The following is a 16,034-nucleotide window of genomic DNA, read 5'->3' on the forward strand; positions in this document are numbered from 1 at the left end:
ATGGGGATGAGGTAGTTGGGTGTGCTATTTACGGATGGGCTGTGTACAAGTACAGTGATCGGTAAGCTGCTCTGACAGCTGATGTTTAAAGTTAGAGAGGAAGATAAAAGACTCCAGCTTCAGTGATTTTCGTACTTCGTTCCAGTCATTGGCAGCAGAGAACTGGACAGAAAGGTGGCAGGAAGTGTTGGCTTTGGTAATGACCAGTGAAATATTCCTGCTGGAGCACATGCTATGGGTGGGTGTTGCTATGGTGACCAGTGAGCTGAGATAAGACAAGGCTTTACCTAGCAAATACTTTTATAGATGACCTGGAGCCAGTGGATTTGGCGACGAATATGTAGTGAGGGCCAGCCAACGAGAGCATACAGGTCGCGGTGGTGGGTAGTATATGGGGATTTGGTGACAAAACGGATGGCACTGTGATGGACTACATCCAGTTTGCTGAGTTGAGTGTTGGAGGCTATTTTGTAAACGACATCGCCAAAGTCAAGGATCGGTAGGATAGTCAGTTTTACGAGGGTATGTTTAGCAGCATGCAGGTTGTGCTTTGGAGGACTCATGGCTTTCGACCTTTGTCTCCCCAGAGCCCGTACGGGAGTTGTAGCGATGAGACAAGATAGTAACTACTAACAATTTGATACCACGAAATTGGGGAGATAAAGGGGTAAAAAATTACAAATCTGATTGATGCGTACAGTTCGATTCACAGATGTTAATTTACAAAACAGGGGGCTGCAAACGACAGTTCAAGGGCAGTCAGAGGTCAGTAATCCAGGGCAGTGTTAGTAAGGTACAAAACAGCAGGCTAAGAGCAAGCAGAGGTCAGTAATCCAGGGCGGTGTCCGAAAGGTAGAGAACGGCAGGCAACCTCAGGGTCAGGGCAGGCAGAATGGTCAAAACCGGGAGGACTAGAAAACAGCAACTACAGCAACTCAAAAATGGGAAAACACAAGGGTGGGACTTCACGGGACAAGACAAACTGGCAACAGACTAACAGAAAAAGCAGGTATAAATACACACTCATCCAGAGGCGGCGCTCCTAGTAAAACTTAAATCAGTTTTACCTAAATTCTATCAGTATGTTAAATGTGCAACCAGTGGGAAAAAACTCAAGACCAATCTTTACATCACACACAGAGATGTGTACAAAGCTTTCCCTAACCTTCCATTTGGCAAATCTGACCATAATTCTGTCCTCCTGATTCCTGCTTACAAGCAAAAATTTAATCAGTAGCACCAGTGTCTCAGTCTGTAAAAAAGTGGTCTGATGAAGCAGATGCTAATCTACAGGACTGTTTATCGATCACAGACTGGAACATGTTCCAGGAGTCTTCCGATGGCATTGAGGAGTACACCACATCAGTCACTGGCTTTATCAATAAGTGCATTTAGGACGTCGTACCCGCAGTGACTGTATGTACATACCCCAACCAGAAGCAACGCAACATTACATGCAACATTCACACTGAGCTAAACGGTAGAGCTGCCGCTTTCAAAGTTCCGGGGAAGCTTATAAGATATTCTGCAATGCCCTCCAACGAACCATCAAACAGGCATAGCGTCAATACAGGACTAAGATCAAATTGTACTTCACAAGCTCTGACGCTTGTCGGATGTGTCAGGACTAACAAACTATTACAGTCTACAAAGGGAAGCACAGCCGAGAGCTGCCCAGTGACACGAGCCTATCAGACAAGCTGAAAACTTCTATGCTCGCTTCGAGGCAAATAACACTGAAATAACACTGCATGAGAGCATCAGCTGTTCGGGACAACTGTGTGATCACGCTCTCCGCAGCCGATGTGAGTAAGACCTTTAAACAGGTCAACATTCACAAGGCTGCAGGGCAAGATGGATTACCAGGACGTGTACTCCGAGCATGAGGTGACAACCTGGCAAGTGCGTTCACTGACATTTTCAACCTCTCCCTGTCTGAGTCTATAATACAAACATGTTTCAAGCAGACCAACATAGTGCCCGTAGCACGCCTGTATCCGTGAAATTCTTTGAAAGGCTGGTCATGGCTCACATCAACACCATTATCCCAGAAACCCTAGACCCACTCCAATTTGCATACCACACCAACAGATCCACAGATGATGCAATCTCTATTGCACTCTGACTGCACGGCCAGGTACGACTCCAACACCATCATTATGTTTGCCGATGACACAGTGTTAGGCCTGATCACCGACAATGATGAGACAGCCTATAGGGAGGAGGTCAGAGACCTGACCGTCTGGTGCAAGGACAACACCCTCTCCCTCAATGTGATCAAGACAAAGGTGATAATTGTGGACTACAGGAAAAGGAGGACTGAGGATGCCCCCATTCTCATCGACGGGGCTGTAGTGAAGCAGGTTGAGAGCTTCAAGTTCCTTGGCGTCCACATCACCAACAAACTAACATGGTCCAAGCACATCAAGACAGTTGTGAAGAGGGCACGACAATACCTATTCCCCCTCAGAAGACTGAAAAGATTTGGCATGGATCCTTAGATCCTCAAAAGGTTTTACAGCTGCACCATCAAGCATTATGACAGGTTGCACCCCTGCCTGGTGTGGCAACTGCTCGGCCTCTGACCGCAAGGCACTACTGGGTAGTGCGTACGGCCCAGTACATCACCGGGCACAAGCTTCCTGCCATCCAGGACATCTATACCAGGCGGTGTCATAGGAATGCCCTAAAAATTGTCAAAGACTTCAGCAACCCTAGTCATAGACTGTTCTGTCTGCTACCGCACTGCAAGTGGTACCGGAGCACCAAGTCTAGGTCCAAGAGGCTTCTAAACAGCTCCTATCCCCTAAGCCATAAGATCAGCTAATGAAAGAGCTACCAAGACTATTTGCATTCCCCCCCCCTTCTACGCTGCTGCTACTCTGTTATTATCTATGCATAGTCACATTAATAAATCTACCTACATGTACTTATTACCTCAATTACATCGACACCGGTACCCCCACACATTGACTATGTACCGGTAACCCCTGTATATAGCCCCGATATTGTAATTTACTGCTGCTCTTGAATTATTTGTTATTCTTATCTCTTACCTTTTTTCATAGCTATTTTCTTTTAAATTAAGGGCTTGTAAGTAAGCATTTCACTGTAAGGTCGACTACACCTGTTGTATTCGGAGCATGTGACAAATACAATTTGATTTGATTTGACAAGATTACTTTTGTTTATTATAGACTATTACTTGATCTTGTTCCTCTATCTCTAAAAGGAAACAATGTGAACAGCAGCTGACAGTGTCAAAATAACCATTGTTAGGCTACATTTTCTCATGAATTATAGGAAAACCATATACACCTTTAAAATGTTTTGCCTGCTGCTACCAACAGCAGGTTTGTCAGACTGAAAGACTTAACCTCTCACAATGCCTTCATATACGATACGCTACAACTTCATTTGGGATCATTTAGAGTTGATCGTAAACGTCAGAGACAATAACTATTGTAGTGGATACAGACCTGTGTGTAATAGTGGGACAAGCCATAAGTCTCACACCTGTGGGATTTTGTTTTTTGAGTGTGTGTGTGTGTTGGCGCACTCTGTGGAACAGAGTGGTATACTACATAGCTGAATCAATGAGTTAGCCAGCTAATCAATGAGTTAGCCAGATAAACAACCAGCAATAACAGTAGATTTTCTGGTTCATTAAGAAAATTAGAATTAGATGTTTTTTTTAGGTTGTTAAGTCAAATAGACCAGGGTTCCCCAAACTCAGTCCTGGCTCCCTCCCCAGGTGCATGTTTTGGCTTTTGCCCTAGCACAACACAGCTGATTCAAATAACCGACTCATCAAGCTTTGATTATTTGAATCAGCTGTGTATTGCTAGGGCAAAAATAAAAAGTGCACCCAGGGGGCCTCAGGACAGAGTTTGGGAAGCCCTGAATCAGGCCATACCTTTTTAAAGTTTCTTTCTGACTATTTGGGCAAGTTAGCTGGCAAACTCATTGATCCTGCTTTCTAGTATACCCATCTTTTTGTCTCTGTCTGCTGGAATTCCCTTATGGTTGGGAATGGAGCTGTCTTCCTCCTTCTCAAATATAAGTCTCTTGTTAAACTTCGAATGTGTGACATAAGAAATCCAGGTTGAAGCATCTCTGGGTTCCAGTGCTTACCTGTGACAAATATGCAAACAGCAAGTTGGTGTGGCAGTGACAAATCTTCTTGCCAAAATAGGACAGTCCAGCTGTTTTCTTTTTATTATAAGAACCTGATTAATACCAGCATGTAAGTGTTATTGTTTTAAAGTGTAACAGTTTAATCACGACAACCTTTTTTTCAGAACCCTGACATGTCTGGTCCTACCTGGCCGCATCCGAAGACTCCGGGTAGCCCGGAGAGACTCGTCCCCCAGATGTCCGACTCTGGATCAGCCGTGTACAGACAGCCGCCCAAGAAGGTCTCCCCGGACGCCCGGCCCAAGTATGTGGTCCACGACCAGAACAGAGGAGGAGGCGGAATGGCCACTAGGTACTTGGCTACAAGATCCACAGGTAAGAACATGGTGGTGGGCCTTACATTACACTGGGCTTTTGTGTGAAACCTTGCTATTATGAACTTGTGATGGACTATTGTGAAAATCAGAAGTCCGTTATTCTGTAGCTCAAGCCTTGGAGTAGAGCGTTGGCCCTGACACACTACTGAGTACATCAACACCTTTGGTGATTAGCACTTGACGTAAATAAATGTTTGTCATGTGATTAATGTTAAGTGTGTATCTTGTGGTTAAGACTTGTTTGTAAATGTAAAGTGCACTGTTTTGTATGTGTTCTACAGCTGGGCCCATGCAGCACCACCACCAAGAGGACCCAGGGTTTCACTCTAAATATATTGACCACTACTACCAACCACCTCCCCAAGGGCTCAAAGAAGACCAATCATTGAACCCTCAAATGGACCGCTACCAGCTGATGGTAGGTTGTAATTGCTTCTGTATCCTGAAATTCCCACTGATTATTGGTCCATTTCACCATAGTGTTTATTTGAGTTTCTAGGCAAATATTTGTAGTAATGTAATATTGTTATGAAGCCAGATATTGCTCACAATGTCCAATACTAAAATGTATTGGGACACATTTTATACATTTTCATTACCTATCTATCTTTTTCTGTTGTGACATTTTATAAAGGCACATCTTTTTATTATGTGACCCTGTTACATTTTTTAAAGCACCGGGGACCTCCTAAGAAGTTGATTGGACACCACTCCAGCAGTGATGCAGAGATTGACTCGCTCACATGCATGCTGGCCGATCTGGACAGCAATCCACAAAACAGAGCACAGGTAGGGCACCCGACTGACTACATGGGACTGAGGAATAAAGGATTCTTCTGAATCTTAATACAGAAACCGTTGATGTTGTTTATTGTTTTCATATCTGTCTGAAAGTGTTCCTGCCTCCTGTGGATATTTAGGCCTCGGTTATTAGTTGCATTGTAAGGAATTCTGTCCTCCTGATTCCTGCTTCGGTCTTCCTGATTCCTGCTTCGGTCTTCCTGATTCCTGCTTCGGTCTTCCTGATTCCTGCTTACAAGCAAATTTAATCAGGAGCACCAGTGTCTCAGTCTGTAAAAAAGTGGTCTGATGAAGCAGATGCTAATCTACAGGACTTTTTATCGATCACAGACTGGAACATGTTCCAGGAGTCTTCCGATGGCTTTGAGGAATACACCACATCAGTCACTGGCTTTATCAATAAGTGCATCTAGGACGTCGTACCCACAGTGACTGTATGTACATACCCCAACCAGAAGCCATGGATTACATGCAACATACGCACTGGGCTAAAGGGTAGAGCTGCCGCTTTCAAAGTTCCGGGGAAGCTTATAAGATATTCTGCAATGCCCTCCAACGAACCATCAAACAGGCATAGCGTCAATACAGGACTAAGATCAAATTGTACTTCACAAGCTCTGACGCTTGTCGGATGTGTCAGGACTAACAAACTATTACAGTCTACAAAGGGAAGCACAGCCGAGAGCTGCCCAGTGACACGAGCCTATCAGACAAGCTAAAAACTTCTATGCTCGCTTCGAGGCAAATAACACTGAAATAACACTGCATGAGAGCATCAGCTGTTCGGGACAACTGTGTGATCACGCTCTCCGCAGCCGATGTGAGTAAGACCTTTAAACAGGTCAACATTCACAAGGCTGCAGGGCAAGATGGATTACCAGGACGTGTACTCCGAGCATGAGGTGACAACCTGGCAAGTGCGTTCACTGACATTTTCAACCTCTCCCTGTCTGAGTCTGTAATACCAACATGTTTCAAGCAGACCAACATAGTGCCCGTAGCACGCCTGTATCCGTGAAATTCTTTGAAATGCTGGTCATGGCTCACATCAACACCATTATCCCAGAAACCCTAGACCCACTCCAATTTGCATACCGCACCAACAGATCCACAGATGATGCAATCTCTATTGCACTCAACACTGCCCTTTCACACCTGGACATAAGGAACACCTATGTGAGAATGCTATTCAGTGACTACAGCTCAGCGTTCAACACCATAGTGCCCTCAAAGCTCAACACCAAGATAAGGACCCTGGGACTAAACACCTCCCTCTGCAACTGGATCCTGAACTTCCTGACGTGCCGCCCCCAGGTGGTAAGGGTAGGGGACACCACATCCACCACGCTGATCCTCAACATTGGTGCCCCTCGGGGCTGAGTGCTCAGTCCCCTCCTGTACTCCATGTTCACGCATGACTGCACGGCCAGGTACGACTCCAACACCATCATTATGTTTGCCGATGACACAGTGTTAGGCCTGATCACCGACAATGATGGGACAGCCTATAGGGAGGAGGTCAGAGACCTGACCGTGTGGTGCAAGGACAACACCCTCTCCCTCAATGTGATCAAGACAAAGGTGATAATTGTGGACTACAGGAAAAGGAGGACTGAGGATGCCCCCAGTCTCATCGACGGGGCTGTAGTGAAGCAGGTTGAGAGCTTCAAGTTCCTTGGCGTCCACATCACCAACAAACTAACATGGTCCAAGCACATCAAGACTGTTGTGAAGAGGGCACGACAATACCTATTCCCCCTCAGAAGACTGAAAAGATTTGGCATGGGTCCTTAGATCCTCAAGGTTTTACAGCTGCACCATCAAGCATTCTGACAGGTTTCATCCCTGCCTGGTGTGGCAACTGCTCGGCCTCCGACCGCAAGGCACTACTGGGTAGTGCGTACGGCCCAGTACATCACCGGTCCCAAACTTCCTGCCATCCAGGACCTCTATACCAGGCGGTGTCATAGGAATGCCCTAAAAATTGTCAAAGACTTCAGCAACCCTAGTCATAGACTGTTCTGTCTGCTGCCGCACTGCAAGTGGTACCAGAGCACCAAGTCTAGGTCCAAGAGGCTTCTAAACAGCTCCTATCCCCTAAGCCGTAAGATCAGCTAATGAAAGAGCTACCAAGACTATTTGCATTTCCCCACCCCCCTCTTCTACGCTGCTGCTACTCTGTTATTATCTATGCATAGTCACATTAATAAATCTACCTACATGTACTTATTACCTCGACACCGGTACCCCCACACGTTGACTATCTACCGGTAACCCCTGTATATAGCCCCGATATTGTAATTTACTGCTGCTCTTTAATTATTTGTTATTCTTATCTCTTACCTTTTTTTCATAGCTATTTTCTTAACTGCGTTGTTGGTTAAATTTAAGGGCTTGTAAGTAAGCATTTCACTGTAAGGTCTATTACACCTGTTGTATTCGGCACATGTGACAAATACAATTTGATTTGACATGATTACTGTTTATTATAGACTATATTACTTGATCTTGTTCCTCTATCGCCAAAAGGAAACAATGGGAACAGCAGCTGACAGTGTCAAAATAACCATTGTTAGGCTACATTTGCTCATGAATTATAGGAAAACCATATACACCTTTAAAATGTTTCGCCTGCTGCTACCAACAGCAGGTTTGTCAGACTGAAAGACTCAACCTCTCACAATGCCTTCATATACGATACGCTACAACTTCATTTGGGATCATTTAGAGTTGATCGTAAACGTCAGAGACAATAACTATTGTAGTGGATACAGACCCGTGGGTAATAGTGGGACAAGCCATAAGTCTCACACCTGTGGGATTTTGTTTTTTGAGTGTGTGTGTGTGTTGGCGCACTCTGTGGAACAGAGTGGTATACTACATAGCTGGATCAATGAGTTAGCCAGCTAACTTTGATAAACAACCAGAAATAACTAGATTTTCTGGTTCATTAAGAAAATTAAAAAACATTTTTTGGTTAAGTCAAATAGACCAGGGTTTCCCAAACTCAGTCATGACCCCCTCCCCAGGTGCATGTTTTGGCTTTTGCCCTAGCACAACACAGCTGATTCAAATAACCGACTCATCAAGCTTTGATTATTTGAATCAGCTGTGTATTGCTAGGGCAAAAAGAAAAAAGTGCACCCAGGGGGCCTCAGGACAGAGTTTGGGAAGCCCTGAATCAGGCCATACCTTTTTAAAGTTTCTTTCTGACTATTTGGGCAAGTTAGCTGGCAAACTCATTGATCCTGCTTTCTAGTATACCCCTCTTTTTGTCTGCTGGAATTCCCTTATGGTTGGGAATGGAGCTGTCTTCCTCCTTCTCAAATATAAGTCTCTTGTTAAACTTCGAATGTGTGACATAAGAAATCCAGGTTGAAGCATCTCTGGGTTCCAGTGCTTACCTGTGACAAATATGCAAACAGCAAGTTGGTGTGGCAGTGATAAATCTTCTTGCCCAAATAGGACAGTCCAGCTGTTTTCTTTTTATTGTAAGAACCTGATTAATACCCGCATGTAAGTGTTTTGTTATTGTTTTAAAGTGCAACAGTTTAACCACGACAACCTTTTTTTCAGAACCCTGACATGTCTGGTCCTACCTGGCCGCATCTGAAGACTCCGGGTAGCCCGGAGAGACCCGTCCCTCAGATGTCCGACTCTGGACCAGCCGTGTACAGACAGCCGCCCAAGAAGGTCTCCTCGGACACCCGGCCCAAGTATGTGGTCCATGACCAGAACAGAGGAGGAGGAATGGCCACTAGGAACTTGGCTACAAGATCCACAGGTAAGAACATGGTGGAGGGCCTTACATTACACTGGGCTTGTCTTGTGTGAAACCTTGCTATAATTAACCTGTGATGGACTATTGTGAAAATCAGAAGTCCGTTATTCTGTAGCTCAAGCCTTGGAGTAGAGCGTTGGACCTGACACACTACTGAGTACATCAACACCTTTTGGTGATTAGTACTTGACGTAAATAAACATCTTGATGTAAATAAATGTTTGTAATGTGATTAATGTTAAGTGTGTATCTTGTGGTTATTAAGACTTGTTTGTAAATGTAAAGTGCACTGTTTTGTATGTGTTCTACAGCTGGGCCCATGCAGCACCACCACCAAGAGGACCCAGGGTTTCACTCTAAATCTATTGACCACTACTACCAACCACCTCCCCAAGAGCTTGAAGAAGACCAATCATTGAACCCTCACATGGACCGCTACCAGCTGATGGTAGGTTGTAATTGCTTCTGTATCCTGAAATTCCCACTGATTATTGGTCCATTTCACCATAGTGTTGATTTGAGTTTCTAGGCAAAGATTTGTAGTAATGTAATATTGTTATGATGCCAGATATTGCTCATAATGTCCAATACTAAAATTTATTCGGACACATTTTCACATTTATACATTTTCATTACCTATCCATCTTTTTCTGTTGTGACATTTTATAAAGGCACACGTCTTTATTATGTGATCCTGTTACATTTTTTAAAGCACCCGGGACCTCCTAAGAAGCTGATTGGACACCACTCCAACAGTGATGCAGAGATTGACTCGCTCACATGCATGCTGGCCGATCTGGACAGCCATCCACAAAACAGTGCACAGGTAGGGCACCCGACTGACTACATGGGACTGTGAGGAATAAAGGATTCTTCTGAATCTAAATACAGAAACCTTTGACATTGTTTGTTTTCATGTCTGTCTGAAAGTGTTCCTGGCTCCTGTGGATATTTAGGCCTCGGTTATTAGTTGCATTGTAAGGAATGCATAATAAAATATATATTTATGGTCCCTTTCCATTCGTTCGTAGCTTTATGACAACGACCACATCTCAGGGGATCGCTACAAAGCCTCAGCCCAGCCAGGAGCATCCGCTCAGGGCAGGCCATCCATGGGTTTCCCCTCTCACCCCCAACCCCAGTACCGTCGTACACCCCCATACCCCAGTGATCCCCACCAGAGTCTCCAGTACTTCCCCCAGCCACACGACACCGATGCCCAGGTCTCCAAACGGTACCCCCAGCCTGTCCCCGCCTCCTACACTACCGCCCTTACTGGCCCGAGGTTCAGTGTCCAGGTCAAAACAGCCCAGCCTGTCACCGCCTCCCAGACTGGTAGGCAAGCCGAGCATGCTTACACCCCTCCCTCACCCCGCCAGCACGCGTTGCGGTCCCCACCCAAGAATCAGACTGGCCCCCAGGGCTGGTACCCTCCCCACCCTGCATCCCAAGTCCAGGAGCTGCACTCTGAGAGGGGTTACAAGGAGAGTGTCGCGGGGTCTGGAGGGAGAGTCATCCAGTGGCCTATGTCCAATAGAGGCCCAGAGATTCATCAATCGGGGTCAGGCTCTGCACCAAGCTCCGCCTATCAGCCCAGTAAGGTGAGTGTCTTTTTTTCTTTCCTTTACGGGTGGATACGCTTAATTTTGCAGCAAGATGCTTCCATCAATGTAAACGTCTACGGTTTTTGGAGCCTCTTAAGGTAAACGATGGTCCTTGTTGAATACTTGTATCTCCAGTCTCTTGGTTTCACTGATCTAAATGGGGAAAGTAAAATCTCTATGCTGACTCTTCTGGAAAATGTTCATATATTTGTCCAGCAGGGGACAGCAGCTCTGAGACCAGAGGAGGAGTTGGTCCAGCTCACTAAGAAGTTTGTCTATGACATGAATCATCCCCTTACAGAGGAAGACTTTGGTAAGTTCCAATTTCTTTCTAATAAAATTGTATGTCCTTTGTGTTGACTGGACTGTTATTTACATCATTTCCCCTTTTGTGACAGTTAATTTCAATGTCACAATATGTCCCTCCCATTTGCCTCATGTCTTCTCCCCTTTCCATCCATACTACCAGGTCGCTGTGCACGTTGCGGCAACAACGTCCTTGGCGACGGTAGCGGCTGTATCGCCATGGAGCAGGTGTTCCACCTGGAGTGTATAACTTGCATCACCTGCCACACTCGTCTCCAGGGGAAAACGTTCTACGCCCTGGACAAGCAGAGCTACTGCGAGAGCTGTTATATTGTGAGTGGCTGTCACTGACTGTTCTCTTATGTATTGAGAAGGCTCTTCTCCCTATTTTGTTCTACATTTATTTTTAAGCAGTATTCTCAATTCATCAGTTGATCTCCATCTTTTTATCTTTCACGCCATCTATATCCGTAGCTATTGGATTCTCACTCGCACTATTCTGTCTGAACCTGTGCTGCTCCTCTCCCTCCCCCCTCAGAGTATCCTAGAGCGCTGCTTTATGTGCTCCAAGCCCATCCTGGACCGTGTCCTGCGTTCCATGGGCAAGGCCTACCATGCGCGCTGCTTCAACTGCGTGGCGTGTGGCTGCTCCCTGGATGGTGTGCCCTTCACAGTGGACGCCACCTCCCAGATCCACTGCATGGCAGACTTCTACAGGTCAGCAACACGGATAGACTACACTTACTCAGTGCCAGATACTGACTTTACTTTTGTTTTTTTGTTTTTACCCTCAATTTCACAATATCCAATTGGTAGTTAGTCTTGTCATATCGCTGCAACTCCTAAACGGTCTCGGGAGAGGCGACGAGTGCGTCATCCGGAACATGACCCCGCCAAGCCGCACTGCTTCTTGACACACTGCTCATGTATTCCGGAAGCCCGCCGCACCAATGTGTCGGAGGAAACACTGTAGAACTGGCGACTGTGTCAGCGTGCATGCTCCCAGCCTGCTGCTGGAGTCGTTAGAGCGCGGTGGGATAAGGACATCCGTGCCAGCCAAACCCTCCCCTAACCCGGGCGACGCTGGGCCAATTGTGTTCCACCTCTCTGGTCTCGAACCCTAGTTTTAGTGACGCCTCAAGCAGTGCCTTAGACTGCTGCTCCACTCAGGAGACCACTGACTGTACATTAGGAATGTAATCAAATGGAACACGAGCACAACAATCAGATAATAATCTGTCCAACAGACCCATGTCTAAAACTTAAACTCGTAAAGTGTAATTCAGACATTACTTGATCAATTCATTTCTGAATTACACTTTGAGATTTCAAGTTTTACACATGTCTATTGGACAGATTATTTTCTCATTGTTGTTAGTTTTCCACCCTCTGAGCTCGTATTGTTGACGCTGGTGCTTCCTGTTCCACACAGGAAGTTTTCCCCTCGCTGCTCAGTGTGTCGCCATGTCATCGTGCCTGAGCTTGGCCAGAATGCGGCGGTCAGTATAGTGGCGCTGGGCCGCAGCTTCCACGTCAACTGCTATGGATGTGAGGTGAGTGGTCACTGTGTGTTACTAGAATAGGTCACTCAAGTTGCCTGATGTTCACAGTTTGTCAGGCCATCACATCAAATGTACACAGCCCCCTCAGTTGATCCTAATCCAGTGTTCCTGGATTGACCTTGTTTTCTCTGTCCCCTCCAGGAGTGTGGTCTGCTCCTGTCCTCTGAGGGTGAGGAGCGAGTCTGTTACCTCCTGGATGGTCACATCCTATGTCAGGGCTGCAGCGCCCGGCACATCCAGATCCCCTCACCCAAAAATCTCCACTGACTGATAACCAAATAGGAAGTCATCTCTGACTTTTTAATCAATGACTCTTCCATTACTTTAATCTGCACTGCGTTAGAAGTTGCCCTAAGTAATAGATTTTAAATCAGTTATACTCCTCTTATTCATAACCTTAACCACAAGGGGGAAATGTTAATCTGACTTGAGATCAGTGTCGAAGGGCAACTTCATCCCCCTTCACTTTTATCCTCTCATAGCCTTTCTTTATACTTCAGATGCCCAAAGCTGTGTAATCAGTAGTAGTTGGCCTACTATTGAACCTCAATCTGACAGTCTTCAATATGAAATCATTTACTTTCCCTTGACCAATTTTATTTGTACAGGGTATTGAAACATGGATTGACAAATAGTTTGACCACTATCCCCTCCCGTATCCTCTGCTTTACACTATCACCCATATATATATATATATATATATATATATATATATATATATATATATATATATATATATATATACTTGACCCCCTGCTCCCTTTCCACCACACCCTATTCCTTACCCCTCAGTCCCATAGCAGTACTGTATAGAGCCCCTGACCTGCAGGCAGCAGGGGCTGCACTACCCCAAACCCTTGACTCCACCATTGCTCATCTCACACACTATCATGCATGTTGCACATGGTCTGTCACATACTATCCTGCATGTTGCACATGGTCTGTCACGGACTATCCTACATGTTGCGCACTATCCATACTGTCTCTCACGCACTATCCTACATGTTGCATACTGTCTCTCACGCATTATCCTACATGTTCTGTCACATACTATCCTACATGTTGCACATGGTCTGTCACATACTATCCTGCATGTTGCGCACTATCCATACTGTCTCTCAGGCACTATCCTACATGTTGCACACTGTCTCTCAAGCACTATCCTACATGTTGCACACTGTCTCTCACATGCTATCCTGCCAGACCCAGGTGGGACATGGAAGGAGCTCCATGGAAAATAAAGATGGATATTCACGATGTGGAGGATCATAAGTAGGAAAATGAGGTGATATTGAGGAAGAGGATGAGGAATACAATGTCTTCCTGGCTGTTGGGTAACAGTCCAGATAATGGAACATATATTTTGTATACCACTAAAGTTCATAACCGTGCTGATCTGCCTCATAAGCAAAGTGCACATATGCAAGGTATTTCTGTGACCTGAGTTTATATTGCAGGTGGTTTTGATTGTGGAGTGAATGTGTTTGGAGACCTTTCATTGGAGACCAAGTGGGTGTAGTCAGTGTTGTGCAGTGAATAAGAGTTTTTAGAAAATAGATGGTAGGAAAGATTGGTTAGGGAACGAGATCACTGAAGTTAATGCTTTGATGTTAATAGTTTTGATTTTAAATGCAACCTTTTCAATTTGACTAGGTAACTCTGTTAACCACACTAATTTAGAATGACTGCCTACCCCAGCCGAACCCGGATGACGCTGGGCCAATTGTGCGCTGCCCTATGGGACTCTCAATCACAGCCGGATGTGATACAGCCTGAAAACGAACCAGGGACTGTAGTGGCGCCTCTTGCACTGATATGCAGTGCATTAGACCGCTGCACCACTCGGAGAGCCCTTATGCAAGCTTTTTTATAATGATATCTGGCACCACATGTCATAACATAATATTTTATTCCATAGGACAGTTATTTGCATAATGATAATTGGTACTGCAGTTCAAACCCCCTCTTTTAAAATGTGAATGCGCTTTTAAAAATATTTTTCCTTGTTTAACATTTGGGTTGATTTGATACTTTACAATGAAGATGATGCTTGCCATTGTCTTACTGAGAAACCGGCTTCTCCATACTGGCCACGTGGGCTGAGAATATCCTCTTGTGTTCATTATGGGTTTTTGTTTAAGCTTAGCCTTAGGAGTTTGATTTGTGCTGCTAATCCCCGTCAAAGCACTATCGGCCATGTTTGAGTAATTCTGAGACTTGAATTATTCACACATTGTGTTGCAAGTGTCTTATAGATTCTTCATCCCGCTGTCATCTGTTTTTAATGTAAAAACTGCTAGTATGATTTGATGGTTTTGAAGCTTCCCTTCTGACTACAAGACCCTTTAAAATATCAATTATATTGTTTTCTTTGTCCAGAATCATGTTTGGTTTCAGTATTTGATTCTTCTAAGAGTATAGGTCAATGAGCACAATGATACGAAGGTCCTTGTTTTGAGCCCTAGAAGTTGCATTTTTCACTTATTTATTTTTTAAACTCCTGTTGTGCTGCTATTGTCACAAAGTTAATGTTTATCTGTGATTATGAGGGTAAGGGTCATCACTTTGTTCACTGTGTAAATTTGTTCCACAGCATCCTATTGATAAGTACTGCAGAATAATCATTGTCCATGAGAGGAATAGACTGAGCAGGTGGTTTGTACAATTTGACTCAAGTTAGAAGTAGGTGTGTGAATGATTAGCTTTTTTTTTTTGTCTTAAATGCCAATTGATCATACTACATGGACAATAAACCATCCTTTTTTTTCATCAAACTACACCATGTGTATGTCTTTTGCTAGACCGCTGTACTAGACCCCAACCTATTCAGTATTATTACACATGGCAACCTATGGAAAGGCACCATACTTAGTTTAATGTTCTCCAAAGTTTATTTGATTTGAGGTCAAGCATAACCAACATTCTAGGTCTTAAACAATGCAACAAAATAAGTAGTTGTCATTTACAGTACCTGTGTGACATTGTAAGAAATGGGTCTTTAAATGATCCAACTGGAAGAAGAGGGGCTGCTTGGTGATGGTGAGGAGGCGGGCTAACATGATGTGAAGGTCTTCCAATAGGTGTTCCCATTGGTTGAGGGGTAGCTGGCGCACCACCTCCAACCTCACCCCGAGTGCCTCCTCCAGGTTTGGTAGAACCTCGTTCTCCCCCGCTGCTGTGGCCATCAGGTCCAACATCTTCAGCAGGAGGATGTGGAATAAAATACAATAGAGTACAATAGAATAAAATACAACTACAGAAACCACTACCTGACTGGCACCATGGATATGGCCATGTATATTTGATCTTCTTTGTTGCTAGACTCCATAACATGATGGGTTTTCATGGGACCACTTCTGTCAGTTATTCAAGAACCAAGACACTAGAAGCATTTAACAAGTACAGTTATGGTCATTTAATCTGACCAGTCCTCTTGAAATGGTATCACTTTTGAGTTGACAATATT

At 44.7% G+C, this 16,034-nt stretch overlaps 1 protein-coding gene across 2 annotated transcripts; it reads left to right on the forward strand.

The window, feature by feature from the left end:
- Positions 1-3,862: 3,862 nt before the first annotated feature.
- Positions 3,863-13,246, forward strand: LOC124014445 (thyroid receptor-interacting protein 6-like). 2 transcript variants are annotated; one of them, XM_046329427.1, is made up of 13 exons: positions 3,863-3,945; positions 4,302-4,512; positions 4,796-4,932; positions 5,190-5,303; positions 8,892-9,099; positions 9,408-9,544; positions 9,809-9,922; positions 10,128-10,697; positions 10,917-11,013; positions 11,170-11,339; positions 11,545-11,723; positions 12,439-12,559; positions 12,710-13,246. In XM_046329427.1, the coding sequence occupies exons 2-13, from the start codon at positions 4,311-4,313 to the stop codon at positions 12,833-12,835; spliced, it is 2,175 nt and encodes a 724-aa protein (XP_046185383.1). In that variant the 5' UTR covers positions 3,863-3,945; positions 4,302-4,310; the 3' UTR covers positions 12,836-13,246. The 2 variants fall into 2 exon arrangements, with proteins under 2 accessions (XP_046185383.1, XP_046185384.1); XM_046329428.1 differs by having other exon boundaries at positions 10,920-11,013.
- Positions 13,247-16,034: the final 2,788 nt, after the last annotated feature.

This window comes from Oncorhynchus gorbuscha, linkage group LG25 (genome assembly GCF_021184085.1).
Source record: "Oncorhynchus gorbuscha isolate QuinsamMale2020 ecotype Even-year linkage group LG25, OgorEven_v1.0, whole genome shotgun sequence".
Classification (NCBI taxonomy): Eukaryota; Metazoa; Chordata; class Actinopteri; order Salmoniformes; family Salmonidae; genus Oncorhynchus; species Oncorhynchus gorbuscha.